Here is a 15,495-nt window from a genome sequence, read left to right as displayed (position 1 = left end):
GTGTGTTACTCCTCAGTGTAAGAAGTATCAAACCCAAACAACTCAATTACAAGTGCTATAACGGACTGACTAGGGCCCACTCTCCCCCCGTTCCCTTGCCCAAAGACATGTCCATCTGGAAGCATAGAATGTAGGTTGGCTAAACCTAGAAGTCAGAGGCTGGGGAGGCAATGCTCTTTATCTCACTGAAATCACATTTATCTTAGCAGCTGGGACAGATTGAGCCTTACACTTGGTTTGTCATTGGAGCAGCTGTGATGGAAAGTAGGTGCCATGGAAAGTAGGAGCAAAGAAAGCCATACAATGGGGGGACCAAAAATACAAGAGTACAGAGGGTCCTTGTCTTCCTTTGCTTTAATCACCACTGATACCAGTTCCTGGCATGAAGTAGGTGCCATCTAAGTTACTTAGTGGATGAACAAATGAAAACATCAGACTTGATTTTTTTTTTCTGCCATTATTCCCATAGGAGGGGTTCCAATGGAGAAGATGGCGGCCTACAGCTCAACCAAGGCAGCTCTGACCATGTTTTCGGCAGTCATGAGAAAAGAGCTATCCAAATGGGGAGTTAAAGTCTCTGTCATCCAGCCTGGAAGCTTCCAAACAAGTAGGTGTCTGAACCCAAAGCCCTGCACTGTTCCTTATGGAAGGGATGCTGAGGGCCTTTCTCTCTGGCACAGATGGAGCGGAACCCTCAGAGGAGGACCAAAGAGAGGATGGGATGGTATGCTCCTTTAACATCGAGGGGCAGGTGTCAGGATCTGCGGTGCACAGCTGCTCCCCTGCCTCCTTTCAGCAAGGAATTAAGTTGGGAAGTGATGTATCTGTCAAACACCACCTCCTTCTCTCTGAAGGATATGACCCATCTCCATCCTCTCCTCTCCTCTCCTCTTCCTTAACTTCTCGAGTCTGGGCAGATGCAGACGACCCCTGTGGCTCCGTTCTTAGTTCTGGGACATTAAACAACTAATTGGTGGTTTAAGTGAAGATGTAAAAAAGCATGTCTAATAAATATCACACACTGGGAGGGACTGCTAACACACTAAAGAACAAACCCTAGAGTTTGAATATTAATCCAAATGCGCAAGACAAAAATCTAAAAAGAAAAGCAGAATTTTTTTTTTTCTTTAAACATGGCCACACTTACGGCATATGGGAGTTTCCAGGCTGGGGGTCAAATCGGAGCTGCAGCTGAGTCCTATGCCATAGCCATGACAACCCTGAGATCTGAGCCGCATCTGCAACCTGTGCTGCAGCTTGCAGCAATGCCAGATCCTTAACCCACTGAGTGAGGCCAGGGATTGAACCAACATCCTCAGAGAGACAATGTTCGGTCCTTAACCTACTGAGGCACAACAGGAACTCTCAAAACTTCATTTTGAAGCATCTGGCAGCTGGGAAATCCTAGGGTTGTCCAGGAGAAGGAAGACTCGGTAAAAGGGTTCATCCGGGAAGGAGATAGAGAGAAAGAGACCTGGGACGCCCAGGTTGAGAGGCTGGACCAGGACAGTAGGAATGGAGGGAAGGTGAAGCCTTGAGAAGGGTTTCCAACTCGGGGACTCCCTGGGTAGGGAGAAGAACTGAGGAGCGTTGATGGAGAAGGAAGTGTGTCAAAGATGATGCCAAATGGGACAGCCTGAGAGACAGAGAGGAAAGCTGCCTGATAGCTAGTGTCAGGGGAAAATGATGAGTTGTGATTTTGAACCTGGCAGGAGGATTGAGGGCTGGCGACAGAGCCAACAAACATGTCCAACACACGGATGTAAGATTCTGTTTGAGCCAGAGGGCAACCCCGCAGTTAAGTTAGTTCCAAGGACTCAACGATCTTGTCAAAGCTAGCATTGGCGGAGAGCTGCTCTTATCAGGTGCTAGCCACTTTGCATAATTCTTTCCTGATGTTGTTGATCTTGTTTTTTTATTGAGAAATATATACACCCAAGTTTTTATAAAAATTCAAGTGCTTAACGTACTTCACGTACTTAGATCAAAAAGTAAGACACTGCCAGCTCCCAGAAGGCCCCATTTGACCCTCTCTACTCTTCCCTCTCTCCTCCCCTCAAAGTGCGACCTCTCCTAATTTTTGTAACCATCGTTTGTTTGCTGTTCTTTCCAGTGTCCTTCCCATGCATACATCAATCCCCAAACAATAGTTTGACTCTACTGGTTTTTGGACTTTCTTTCTTTCTTTCTTTCTTTTTTTTTTTTTTTTTCTTTTGTCTTTTCTAGGGCTGTTTCTGCGGCATATGGAGGTTCCCAGGCTAGGGGTCTAATTGGAGCTGGAGCCACCGGCCTACACGAGAGCCACAGCAATGCCAGATCCGAGCCACGTCTGCGACCTACACCACAGCTCACGGCAACGCCAGATCCTTAACCCACTGAGCAAGGGCAGGGATCGAACCTGCAACCTCGTGGTTCCCAGTCAGATTCGTTAACCACTGCGCCACGATGGGAACTCCTGAACATTGAATGGAATCCTTGTGTATGTATTCTTTAGCTTCTTTCTATGTGTATGGGTTCTTTCATCAAACATTATGTTTGCACAATTCATTTATGCTGTGTGTAGCTGTGGTTCATTCATTTTCATTGCCGTGAATACACTACAATTTTTCTACTATTGATGGGATATTTGGGTCATTTTTGGACAAGTGTGGAACAATTCGGCTATGGACCTTCTAGCACATGTACTGTGGCATTTGTGTATTAACAAAAAAATAACCAACCCATCTGGGAAAATACTGGAATTTTATTCCAGCAAAATGTAAGGATTACAAACCAGAAATCTCTGAGAACTGTTCTACCAGTTAGGAATCAAAGCACAGTTATTTAAGGTTTTTTTTGTTGTTTTTTTTGTTTTGTTTTGTTTTTTTGAGACAGAGGGCTATATATCACAATGATGTATTAATGACAGCTTACATAATCCAGATCTAAGCATCACCCTGGTGAGTCATATAACCATGAGACAAGATCAAGAACGAATGTTATCTTTTAAGGCGTTGTCTTGTTGATGCTAGGAGAATGTTACTCTTTATGGTTGAGCAGGTATTCCTGCCAATGGGGGTAGGTTTGGTTGATGCATAAAGCAGTTACACAATGCACAGTGGGGGGAGAGAGGAGGCCAAAGGACAGAGAAGAAATTATGCTTAAATATTTCTAGTCTTGCCATAATATATGAATTTTATTTCACATGTGTATGTGATTGTTCTCATGACACAGACTCAGGAATGGAATGGCTGGAATATATATATATATATTTATAGAGGGAGGACGTGGAGAGGAAAAGGAGTCCCCCAGCCAGTGAAAAACAGAGATGGGGAGAAGGAGCTGGAGGAACAGGAGTACCTGCAAACTTGTTTTTCACGACTCAGAAGCCTCCAGAGTTGTAACTGTCTGGGAAATCATAATCATTTCTTTAAGGTGGTGTCCCGCCTTCCTGAAAAGAAATGAGCAACTGAAACTTTGCATTTCCATGAATATCACTGATTTCACTGGCTTACGTTTCATAGCAAGGCAGCTGTGATATCCAGGAGTCACCTCCTCTGGCAAACAGTTCACCCCCACGGCGATCCCTGGGCAACCACATGCTTTGTAGGAGGGAGGGTGGGCTGCCGCTCTCTTTCTGGAATGGGATCTGACTGTAGCTGTTATGCTTCAAAATGCATGTGTTTTTGGACCAGGCAGCCACCCTTTGCGATCGGTATCCTACAGAAGTAAATGCCGAGACACAAAAGGATGTACTGTACCAGGCTGTCAATGGCATCGTCGCCTGAAATGGTGAAACCTGGGAAGCCCTTTGATAGAGAGGTGGTGATGAAAAGCTGCTCAATGGAACATTCTGCTGCTCTGGTTTAAAACGACAGCTGTTGACCAGGTGGCAAGTCTGTGATTTTTTTACTAAGCAAACAAACAAACAAACAAAAGCAAAAACAAAACCCACAAACAAACAAAAAAGCAGATTCCTGGAGAATATGTACAGTGTGGTCCTTTTTGCTTTTCTGTTTGTTCCTGGTAAAATAAAATTACACCAAAGCCAAACACGCGTATATAAGTTTGCATGAACAAGGAGGGACAGTAGAATAACACACAAAACGAAGTACCTCAGAGCAGATCAACTTTAAAACCATATGCTTCTCCCTGTTATTCACTCTATATAATGAGTGGACTTTGTGCTACTATATTTTAAAGTAAATGTATAGATATTATTAAATTTTATATAATAAGCAAGAATTTACTTCTGTATTAAATATACACATATATATTTAACCCCACACAACTTATATATTAAAACTAAACAGATATTTAAATGATATTTACTAATTATTTAAAATGGAATTTATACTTATTAAATAGATAAAATGATGTTCAACATTATTTCATTTTATACACAGAAGCAGGCATAAACTGCCATATTTCTAAAAATTGCATGTGTACTTATATATGTAGGTGTATACATATTTTATAGATAATCTATGTTATATACATTATCTTTTATATTGTATGTAATAGTCATGAAAAGATATATACTGGAATGTTTCTGGCGGCACTATTTGTGTGAGCCTCAAATTGAAAACCCAAATGTTGGGCTTCCTGTCGTGGCCCAGCGGAAATGAATACGGCTTGCACCCATATAGGTTCAATCCCTGGCCTCGCTCGGTGGGTGTAGAATCTGGTGTTGCTGTGAGCTGTGGTGTAGGCCAGCAGCTGTAGCTTCAGTTCGATCCCTAGCCTGGGAACTTCCATATGACTCAGGTGCGGCCCTAAAAAGCAAAAGCAAAAAACAAACAAACAAACAAAACACAACAACAACAACAACCCGAAACAAACCCCAACGTTCATGACAGTATAATGGGTGAGTAATTTATGGCATTTTTATAGAATGGAAAGCTATTTACTGCACACTACATGGCTGAATCTCACAACATCAGATATATGATTCCATTTGTATAATGTCTAAAGTGAGGTAAAACTACTCTCTTCTGTTCATCGGGACAGTGGCTCCTGGGAAGGCGACTCAGGCTGGTTTGTCCTTTTTTTGAACTAGTTGCTGGTTACCTGAGGTATTCAGTTTGTGGAAAACTAGTCATCTCTGCGCAGTTCTTTATGTATGTTAAAGAGAATATAATAAATGCCATCATACAGCACATTCTTTACAAGGCGTTTGGGAACACCCTTCCCAATGGAAGCCAGTTCACAAGGGCCTTCTTCCCAATGAGGGGGAGGACATGCCTGTTTTGGCCTTACCAGCATCTGAACCTCTTTTTTTCTTGCATCCCAGACATCGCAGGCACGAGTGACCTGTGGGACAAGCTGGAGAAAAACATCCTGGACAACCTCACCCCTAACCTGCAGGAGGACTACGGCCAGGACTATATCCTTAAGCAACGCAGTTTTCTCAAGTTCATGAGCAACAGCTCTGAACCGGATATCTCCCCAGTGCTCCTGGACGTCCAGCATGCCATCTCTGCTAAGAGCCCCTATGCATTTTACACGCCCGGAAAAATGTCTTTTTTGTGGCTCTGCTTTGCTTCATTTAGCCCTACTGTCCTATTTGATTACTTTAGCAAAAGCTCACATAGTTTTACAAGGGGCATGCCCAGAGCATTGAGCAAGGCTAACTGGAAGAATGAGGCCATGTAGGCAAATACGTGGGAAATGTTCTATTGTTGGAATGAAAGGGAGTCTCCTGCTTCCCATTAAAATTGTGGTTTATCCTACCTTGCATCCCCTGTGAACTCTGTTGGTTGAATAGGATTTACCACAGGGTGGAAATGACCGGCCTGGAGAGCATTAATTGGGTTTAGTTTTCACTGGATACACATTTTGGATATTCTCTCATTCAGTTCTCACTGGAGACTGGAGGTAGCTATCTTCACCCCTATGTAAGAGATAAGAGAATTAAGGATCAGAGAGGTTAACTTCCTAGTTCATTGTCACACAGCTAACAAAAGGCAGAGCTGGAACTAAAATTCAGGTTGGACTCCCCTGCCTGCCAGGAGAGGAGGAAGAGAAAGAGAGATGAAGAGGAAAAAGAGAGAGGGAATGGTGAAGAGGAGGAGAAAATGGCCAGGACCCTGTCAAATCGAGTCGTTCTCACTGTGCACTGATATCCTACTGCAACTGCATCCAGGGTGCTGGATTCATTGCATGGAATCAGTGTTCCATGCACCTCTCTCCTTTCCTCTGCCAGGAGCCTGGGGATAAGAGGATAAGGTCGCCCATCTGAAGCAGGGCCCCTGAGGTCTTTTGATAGACACGGGGCATATGACTGGCTGGATTGGTGTCCATGGGAACCATTCTTGTCGCCTCCATCTGAGCATCAAGGATGGAAGAGCCAGCATTATTACCTGGAAAAGCCCAGGTAAAGGGAGCAACGTCAGCCACTAAGGGAGGTGTAGCCAAGTCCACCTGGGGGAGGTTAAAGGGGAGGAGCTGGTGAGCAGACGGGGCAAGAAAGGAATGAGGGAAAAAATACCAGCTTGACATGAGGGAAGCAGAGGTCCAGACAGCTTGCTCGTGGCAAACCTCCCTTTGTTCCATTTCCTTTCTAGAATGTAAGGTTCTTCTTCTGTTTTCCAACCCCACAGAGATTTTGGAAGAGTAGATAAACTGACAATGCTCTCTGACTTTCCCCCTAAGAAAATAATAAATAACAACGGAGATAAATAGTTATAAAATATTAGTACTATACATTATTAATGGCTGGTCATGCTGACTGTCCAGTGGTTTTACACCATTGCTTTAGGGCAGAACAGAAAGAAAAGAAAAAAAAAATCAAGTTTTAAGGGTCGATTTCCAAAAATAGGCACTTTTTGGAGATAACAGTTCTCAAGCCCGAGACTTCCATTTCCATAATTTGGATGTTGAAAGAACACATTTTTTATACAACCTGCTATCCAAAGTTTGGAGAAGGCCTGAGGATTGTGTGTTTCACTAAAAGCTGCTCTAAGAGTGGTTCTCAAAGTGTGCTTCCTGGACTTGCAGCATCAGCACCACCTGAGAACAGGTGACCTAAAACAATAAAATGACCAGGTATTATTTTACCAGCAAAACGAGTTTATCTGCAATAGCAAAGAATTGCAATTTGAGACATGCAATCTATGGCAAACCACAGGCAAGTGCAGAGAACAGAGAGGACCTGTTCTTTTATAGAGGTGAAGAGCAGTTGGGGAAGAAGTATTACAGAGTCCACTGGGGAAAAAGTGTAGTGTGTTTTCATTGGCTGAATGGTGACCATCTCTTACTGGCTGGGATATTGCCCTATAAGGAGAAATCCTTCCTCCTGCTGGGTGGTAAAGCTGTAACCTTCTTCCTGTTGAGAATGTAGAGTACCTCTCTTCCTGTTGGACCTGAAGTTGGCCTCTAGTGGACAAACATGAGATTATCCCATTCTGACCTCCTGACTCCATTTAAAATGAGGTTTCTGTTATCTAATTTTCAGAGAACCTATTAGAAAGGCAGGTTCTGGAGTTCCCGTCGTGGCGCAGTGGTTAACGAATCTGACTAGGAACTACGGGGTTGCGGGTTCGATCCCTGGCCTTGCTCATCGGGTTAAGGATCCGGCATTGCCGTGAGCTGTGGTGGGTCACAGATGTGGCTTGGATCCCACATTGCTGTGGCTCTGGCGTAGGCCGGCAGCTACAGCTCCGATTCGACCCCTAGCCTGGGAACTTCCATATGCTGTGGGAGCGGCCCAAGAAATTGCAAAAAGACCAAAAGAAAAAAAAAAAAGAAAAAAGAAAGAAATGCAGGTTCTCAGGAGCCAACCCAGTTGTATCTCAGGTGCCTATGGCTGCTGGAACAAATTACAAAAAAACTGAGCAGCTTAAAAGAACACACATTTAGGAGTTCCTGTCATGGTGCAGTGGAAACAAATCTGACGAGGAACCACGAGGTTACGGGTTTGATTCCCTGGTCTTGCTCAGTGGGTTAAGGATCCGGCGTTGCCATGATCTGTGGTGTGGGTTGCAGACAGGGCTCGGATCCCACATTGCATAGGCTGGCAGCTACAGCTCCGATGAGACCCCTAGCCTGGGAACCTCCATATGATGTGGGTGCAGCCCTAAAAAGACAAAAGACAAAAAAAAAAAAAAAAAAAAAAAAGGAAAAGAAAAGAAAAAAGGACATTTTAAAATTTACAGTTTTGGAGGTCAGACTTCTAAAATGGGTCTTACAGGGCTAAAATCAGTGGTCAGCAGAGCCGTGTTCATTCCGGAGCCTCTAGGGGAGAATCTTTCTCTTGCCTTTTCCACCTTCCAGAGATCTTCTGTATTTCCTTGCTTGTGGCTGCATCACTCTGACCTCTGCTTCTGTGTCTTCTTGGACCCTCCTGCCCTGGCTGTTATAGGACCCTTGAGATGACACTGGACCCACACAGATATTCCAGGATAATCTCCCCATCTCAAGGTCCTTAACTTAATCACACCTGCAAAGTCCCTTTGGCCATGTGAGAGTCCCATCTTCATAGGCTTCAGGGATTCATGTGCCATTATCATTAGCCATTTCATCAGAGCATTATCCTACCAAACATACTTAGCTGAGTCAGGAACTCTGGGAGGGCACCCAGCAACTTCTATTGTAAGGAGCCCTCTGGGAGAGGCACACGCAAGTTTGAGAGCCCCTACACTTGGCCACAGAGTAAGCAGGCTGTGGGCTGTGCGGTCTGGTCACAGAAGGAGGGGGAAGCTCCTTGAGGACAGAGCTGGAGGCGTCAAGTTGAGACCTGAGTGTGGGGCCTCCTTTCTGTTCTGCAGGCTCCCAGGAGTTGAAGGCTCTGCAAGGCATGGGGACAAGGTGCTGAATACAGACCCAGATGGGTCTGAGGATGCTGATCAGAGAAGCGCCTAGCTGGCTTCCCTGCAGAAGGGCTCCCCACGACCTTGGGGGTTACTTCACAGGGACAGAAACCACAATGGGGACTATGTGGTGGAGACACTGACCTCTCACCACCACTCCTGCCATGACTCCTTTGGGTTCGGGTGGAGAGCGATCTGGACAAGTGGCTGAGGCTCCTGGAGAGAGCAGAGAAAAGAGCTCAGAATGAAGACTCCAGGCACCTGCAGCGAGGTTGGCGGACTACGGGATCAGAGGCCACTGGGTGGCCAGCCGTGAGCTGGGGGCTGAAGAGAGGATGAGGAATCCAACCAGAGGCCAATGCACCACGTCAGGAACTCCCACAATGCCCATGTTAAACCGAAGCTTCTAGAGCCCACCAAGAGGAGCATTTGGTAGAGACAGAAGCCAAGAGAGAGGAAAATAGACCATTATGATGAGGACAAACCAAAGTCTGATGACAGAGTTTGAGACCCTTTATCTAGCTATACCTGTACATCTACCATTTGGACTGATTTCCAAATTGTGAAAGGCAATACACTTCCTTTGGGCTACTGTGAGTTGGGTTTTCTATCCTTTGCAAAAGAATTAGTTCCTTACAAATACACACTCTGGGAGTTCCCATCGTGGTGCAGTGGTTAACGAATCCGACTAGGAACCATGAGGTTGCAGGTTCGATCCCTGCCCTTGCTCAGTGGGTTAAGGATCTGGTGTTGTCCTGAGCTGTGGTGAAGGTCACAGATGCAGCTCAGATCCTGGGTTGTTGTGGCTGTGGCATAGGCCGGTACGGCCCTAGTAAAAGACAAAAAGACAAAACAGACAAACAAACAAAAACCCCAAATACATACTCTAGGGAAGGATTCAGGGAAGCATGAGGAATAAAGTAACAGTTGATGGAGACAACAGGCAATGCCGAAATATCCTAGGAGAGGAAAAAAAAATGAGATTAAAGAAAAAAAAAAAAAGGATGTTAGGGTGGATGATGTTACCACTGAGAGGCCACCTCTCAAAGAAAGGCAATTTTTCTGTTACAATTTCTTTGGGGATTTTATCTCCAAAGTCTGTGCCCATAGTTCCTCTGGGAAAAGGTGACACAACATCCTTGCTGAGTCCTATGACTCAAAGGAATGAATCAAAGATTTCAGCTGATCGCTAGCAACTCTAGACTAGTGAAATCATGCTTGGCTAAGACAACAGTTTTGGGTACACTGTGTCTAGTGTGGTAAGACACCCCGGTCCTGGATCATCACAAAAATTATTTAACTCATTGCAAAATAGAGAGATGACTGAAATGAGAATCCCAGCTCACCGTGGGAACAGGAAGATCAACAAAGACACTGAAGGCTTTTGCCCTAAATTATTTGTTCTTTTCTGGTTATTCCATCCTCGTCAGAGTATCCTCCTGGCCATGAGGTAACTGCTCCAGGAATTTTTACCACAGACATAACTTTGTTTAGATCCACCTTCTGTTCTTTTACCTGTTTTGATACAAGGTAACGCTTCATTGTTGGCTGTCAGGTAACCCCTCTTGGACTTGGTCCTCTGTTCTCTCACCTGACTATCCAGTATGAACCAATTCCATATAAAGATAGAGAAGGGCTTACCTGGAAAGATCCTGTTTTTTGAACTGGGTATGATTTTCGGGTAAGACTTAAATGTCTGTGCAAGAAACTTTCACGGATAACACGAAATTCACAGTTTCATCTTGAATACCCTTGATGAGTAGCAAATTGTAACTAAAAAAAACTATGAAAGGATCAGGTCAATATCTGTCATTGCCATCCCAACGGCTATAATTTTCATTGGCAGGGGTGGCGGGGTGGGCGGGGTGTCTTGTGGCCCAGCACCCACTGACCTTCTCATCTGGAAGTCATTCCCCAGGTGTGAATTCTTGGTAGAAAGCAATGCCTTTTCTCCAACTACAGAAGCCAGCCTCTCCCAGAATCTTAGCCTCTGGCCTTGAGCATCCTGAACGTCATGGCCTTCCCGGGACATGAAATGGTGACTGAGGGATATGAAGAGCGATGGTGGGCGTCTCCCACAAATGGCAGTCGTTGTGTTTCCTGTTTCTTGACCCTTGGAGACACTTGGCCCCATCAATTCTATTTCTCAAACTTAGTCTTCCAGGCTTGCCTTGATCAGGTGTATCATCCATCCATCCATCTATCTCTCCATCTTCAAATAACTCCCATTTTGTTTGGAGTTGGAACCCATTTTCTGTTACTTGCAACCACAAGTATTTTATCTCCTCCTCTTCCTCCTCAACAAAGTGTTTTCAAAGGCCCACTCCCACAGCTTCATGGGTCCCTGGGTGAATGGCTCCGAGAAGGATGCACCCTCTACAAGGAAGGATGGAGTGTGCATTTCCCCTTGGGTACCATCCCAGTGGCTCTCTCCTCCTCTCTTGCTGTGTCTAGGACTTTGCTCCACCTGCAAGGAGGCTGTAGGATGGGGACTCAGGCAGGCTCTGGATTCTCATCTCTTCTTCCTGGTTTCTATGAGAAACAATTTCATAACCCCAAGTGGTGGGGTGGCCTCCCCTGGACAGAAGGCTCCAGGTTAAAACTGAGGGGTGAGACTCAGATTTGACTTGGCAGGGTGGGAGACGTAAGGGGGAGGGGTGTTTGAAGGAACACTTTTCCAGGGAGGCTTATAAGAACTGGGGAGACTTTACTAGTCTCTTCCATTGTAAGATCAAAGGACCACTCTCCCCGCCTCCTGCACCATGATTTTGGTTTTGTGTTTGAATTGTGGTTAATATGGCTCCAAACCTGTCACATATTTGGTGGCAGAGCAGCCAGGTGGTATAGTAGGGGTATTTTGGAGGTACTGAGTATTATGGACTGAATGCATCCCTTCCAAATTCCTATGGTGAAAACCTACCCCGCAATGCGATGGTATTAGGATGTGGAACCACTGGGAGGTCATCAGGTCTTAAGGGTGGAGCCCTCCTGATGGGATTAGTGCCCTAGGAAGAAGAGAAAGGGGACAGCTTGCTTTTCTCTCTCTGCCATGTGAAGATACAAGAAGGTGGCCATCTGCAAGTCAGGAAGTGAGTCCTCTCCAGGCACCACATCTGCTGGCAGCTCGATCCTGGACTTGTCACACTGCAGAATTGTGAGAAATAAACGTTTGTTGGGGAAGCCATCTCGTGTAAGGTAATTTGTTATCAAAGCCAGAACTGACTAAAACGCATAGACTTGGGCTTGAATCTTGGGCCTGCTCTTCCACAGCTGGGGGACCTGAAGCAAGCTGTTTAACTTCTCTGCATCTAAGGCATTTTCTTCTTTTTCCTCTAAAAACAGTGGTAATGCTAATCTCATAAGTTTACTGTGGTGACAGCATAGTAATGCAAAGGGATTAGCCAGTGCCTAGCATTTAATGAGGACCCCCAAACACACAGGATAATAGCCTTTGGTATTTTCTTCTTTCTATCTCAGCATGTTTGCTCTGGAGATAAGGTTACCTTGGTGTGTCCTTTCTAGGTTGAGATTGGATGGTGTGCTGGACAGTGACTGGTTAATGCTTCTCCCTCCCACAAGAGCACAAGGTAGTCTTTCATGGACAAACAATGAAGTTCACACCTCCTCCTCTTCCTAATAACAACTGCTACTGCCTTTTTTTTTTTTTTTAAAGCTAACAATCACTTATATCTTCCTATGTGCCAGGAACTCTGCAATAGACATGAATTAACCAATTCAATCCTTGTGACAACCCCACGACACACATACTATTATCAGCTCCATTTTTAGATAAGAAATCAGGCTTAGAAATCTAATTAACTTGCCCAAAGCCACACAACCAGTATGTAGCAGAACTGAGGCTTTTTAAAAATTGTGGTAAAATATATATAACATACTAATTTGCCTTTTTAACCACTTTAAAGTCTATAATTCAGGGGCATATAAGGTACCCATTCACAATGCTGTGCAATTATCCCCATTATCCGTTTCCAGAACTTTTTCATCATCCCAAGAGTTACGCCTTGAAGCTGAGTTTGTGCAACTTCTAATTTGTGAAAGGAGCCTATGCTGCAGTGGTTAGAGCGTAAATTCTTCATGGGTTCAAATTTCAGCTCTGTGATGAATGAGCTATGAGATCCTGGGGCAAGTTACTTCATTTTTCTAATATCTTCATCTGGAAAGGATGACAATTAATGGTGCCTATCTTACAGAGTGATTATCATATTACATAATTTAATCTAGATTAAGTACTTACAATTCACCTGGGAAGCAAGAGGCACACCACAAACATTAGCTATTACTCCATAGTGCTAATCATAGGTGCTATGGTATTGATGGGAGGAAAGCTGGAACATGAGAGCGTCAGGAAAGATGGTATGATGTGGAGGATGTGGAGAAGGCGTTGGGCCACATAAACTTTTATTCAAGCTCGCTTTGAGGTGGGCTTGAGGTGATATATCACTTCCTTGCCGCAGGTTGATGGGATTTCATTAGGTCTCTAAAATCTCCTCTGATGCTGAAAGGCAACATGATCCCCCCAATCACTAGATAACTGGGTGCCCTAAGCAGACAACTGATAACACATATGTGCATCTTTACCTACAGAGATGGGTCCCTGGCACATAGAGAGCCTGGGATGAACTGCAGAACAGAAGCGTGTGAAAGCAACATCCTCAGACCCCTCTCGTCCTCTGGACTCCAGGCCAGAAACAAAAAGCTCACAACTTCCAGGCCACTTCCCTCCTCCTTCCATACCACCAAGGAAGAATTTACAGAAAAGATTAAAATCTCAAACAAACGTACAGTGAGCATGCACCAATGTTTTATATGACTCATTAATGAAAGAACCAGTGGGATGGCAGATCTGGCTTTAGAGAGGATGTGAGAAGTGATATATAAAACAACAGTGCTCTTAAAAATAATAGAAGGATGCTACAATTAGATTGCTAAATGAGTTATAAAACTACAAAGCTGGTTAAGCTTCTATACAAGAATATATCCATGCTGTTTGGGTCTATATTCTCTGCTGATCAGAAAACATTCACGTCTCTACTGCATAAACATAGTCTATACCAAGTTTTCCCCAAGTTACCATCTACCCTTGCAATGCTGGATCCCTAGTTAATATATAAATTCATATTTCCTTTGAGTTGGGTGGTTCTTAAAGGGCTTTGAGACAATGCGCTGACGTGATACAAAAAAGATCAGAGGGGAGTTCCCGTCGTGGCGCAGTGGTTAACGAATCCGACTAGGAACCATGAGGTTGCGGGTTCGGTCCCTGCCCTTGCTTAGTGGGTTAACGATCCGGCGTTGCCGTGAGCTGTGGTGTAGGTTGCAGACGGGGCTCGGATCCCGCGTTGCTGTGGCTCTGGCGTAGGCCGGTGGCTACAGCTCCGATTCAACCCCTAGCCTGGGAACCTCCATATGCCGCGGGAGCGGCCCAAGAAATAGCAACAACAACAACAACAACAACAACAAAAAGACAAAAAGACAAAAGACCAAAAAAAAAAAAAAAAAGATCAGAGATGTCTTTTTGTCTTTTCTCCAAGTTCTGGGTGATTTTTTGGTAACAATAGGCAAGGTAGGGATGGCTAAGCAATCAGAAATTCTTTTCTGCCAAGCTTTAGAAAAGGCCTCAAGAAGACAAAAAAAAAAAAAAAAAAAAAAAAAAAAAAGAAAAGGCCTCAGATGCTTTTCCAGGACCAGTTGATGAGGACTGACGCAAAGGAGGAACCGGATCTGCGGGACAGCCCTTGATGACAATGGTGGATGGTTTAGAAGTTCCAGACAGCTGCTCCCACAGCTGGCTGAGCATATTCCAATGCCTTAGAGCTCTGGCTTAGCCATGACGAAAGACCTAAAGAAGCATCATCTTTCACTGAGAGGTGAGAGGTCAAAGGAAACAAATGTTTTTCCATCCCTCATGTTCACTTGTTCTTCCTAGATCAGGATTTCATAGATAAGCTATGTGGCTTCAGAGCCATTTATTTCACACTGATGGGAATGTTTTGACTGTTAACAGTGTAGAAGGTTGTGTTAAATGGGTGAGGCGCTTGGAAGGGGGGTGGGTGCTTTGTTCTTAGTTACGGCAGGTGCTGCCAGCAAACCTACAGTGTGCGGTCCATCCATCCAGTGAATGGACCTGCTGCAATCAGGAGAAATGGGAAGATTAGGCTCCTGAGGAGAAGCAATCATCCTTCAACCACTACTATGTGCCAGGCTCTACTCAAGTCCATTTACTGAGTGTCTCCCCTAGAAAGATCACGAGATGCTACCATATAACAAGCTTCCTCTGTGAGCTACGCCAGGGCCTGTGAGCCTCTGCCCACAAAGGCAGGTCTGTGTGCAGCAGGAAGAAGGCTGAAAAAGTGTGCAAGGGCCCTTTGTTGGAATGTTTGTTCTTATAATTACAGTGTTTAAATTGTCAACAAAGTCTCCTACCTGAAAATTACACTTGACATTTATATATCTACGCAAAATTGAGGAGAAGATGGCTCATCAGTGTTTCAAATAAGATAAGAGAACACTAATTCAGTGTCATCACAGGGTTTCATTTCTGTCCTGAGAGAAAATAAGAAGGGACAGGAAATGTTTGCTCTCAGGCTGCTGTGAATGGTCAGTTGGGGAAAAAGCATAAGAAAAGCATGAGGCAGAGGCTGGAAGCTGAGCAGGTGACACCTGGCAGCATGATTTTTATGCAGTAAAG

General features: G+C 44.6%; 2 protein-coding genes across 7 annotated transcripts in view; one reads left to right on the top strand and one right to left on the bottom strand.

Moving 5' to 3' along the window:
- The window catches only part of HSD17B2 (hydroxysteroid 17-beta dehydrogenase 2), a 64,373-nt gene extending 58,662 nt beyond the window's left edge, over window positions 1-5,711 (top strand). Inside the window, exons 4-5 of one of the 2 annotated variants that reach the window (XR_014804808.1) lie at window positions 470-947; window positions 4,723-5,711. Coding sequence is in view for 1 of the 2 variants with exons in the window: in NM_001167649.1 (NP_001161121.1) it covers window positions 470-607; window positions 5,273-5,634 (500 nt within the window). In the remaining variant the exon portion in view is untranslated. 2 annotated transcript variants of the gene reach the window in all.
- The window catches only part of MPHOSPH6 (M-phase phosphoprotein 6), a 44,838-nt gene continuing 32,497 nt past the window's right edge, over window positions 3,155-15,495 (bottom strand). The window contains exons 12-19 of one of the 5 annotated variants that reach the window (XR_014805352.1): window positions 11,710-11,933; window positions 10,431-11,321; window positions 9,675-9,748; window positions 8,934-9,005; window positions 8,169-8,767; window positions 6,884-7,005; window positions 6,470-6,628; window positions 5,781-5,872 (exon numbers count right to left, since the gene is read on the bottom strand). The gene's annotated coding sequence lies outside the window, so the exon portion shown is untranslated. Of the gene's footprint in view, window positions 3,431-5,712; window positions 8,021-8,168; window positions 8,768-8,933; window positions 9,006-9,614; window positions 11,934-15,495 lie in introns of those variants that run through there. The other 4 variants (XR_014805353.1, XR_014805351.1, XR_014805355.1 and 1 more) reach the window with 4 other exon arrangements.

Source organism: Sus scrofa, chromosome 6 (genome assembly GCF_054392235.1).
Source record: "Sus scrofa isolate SSC_HxYL_T2T_F1_AM1 chromosome 6, Sscrofa_HxYL_maternal_Yorkshire_Landrace_v2.0, whole genome shotgun sequence".
Lineage (NCBI taxonomy): Eukaryota > Metazoa > Chordata > Mammalia > Artiodactyla > Suidae > Sus > Sus scrofa.
The sequence above is the reverse complement of the archived record's forward strand: the minus strand, read 5'-3'. Positions and strand labels throughout refer to the sequence as shown.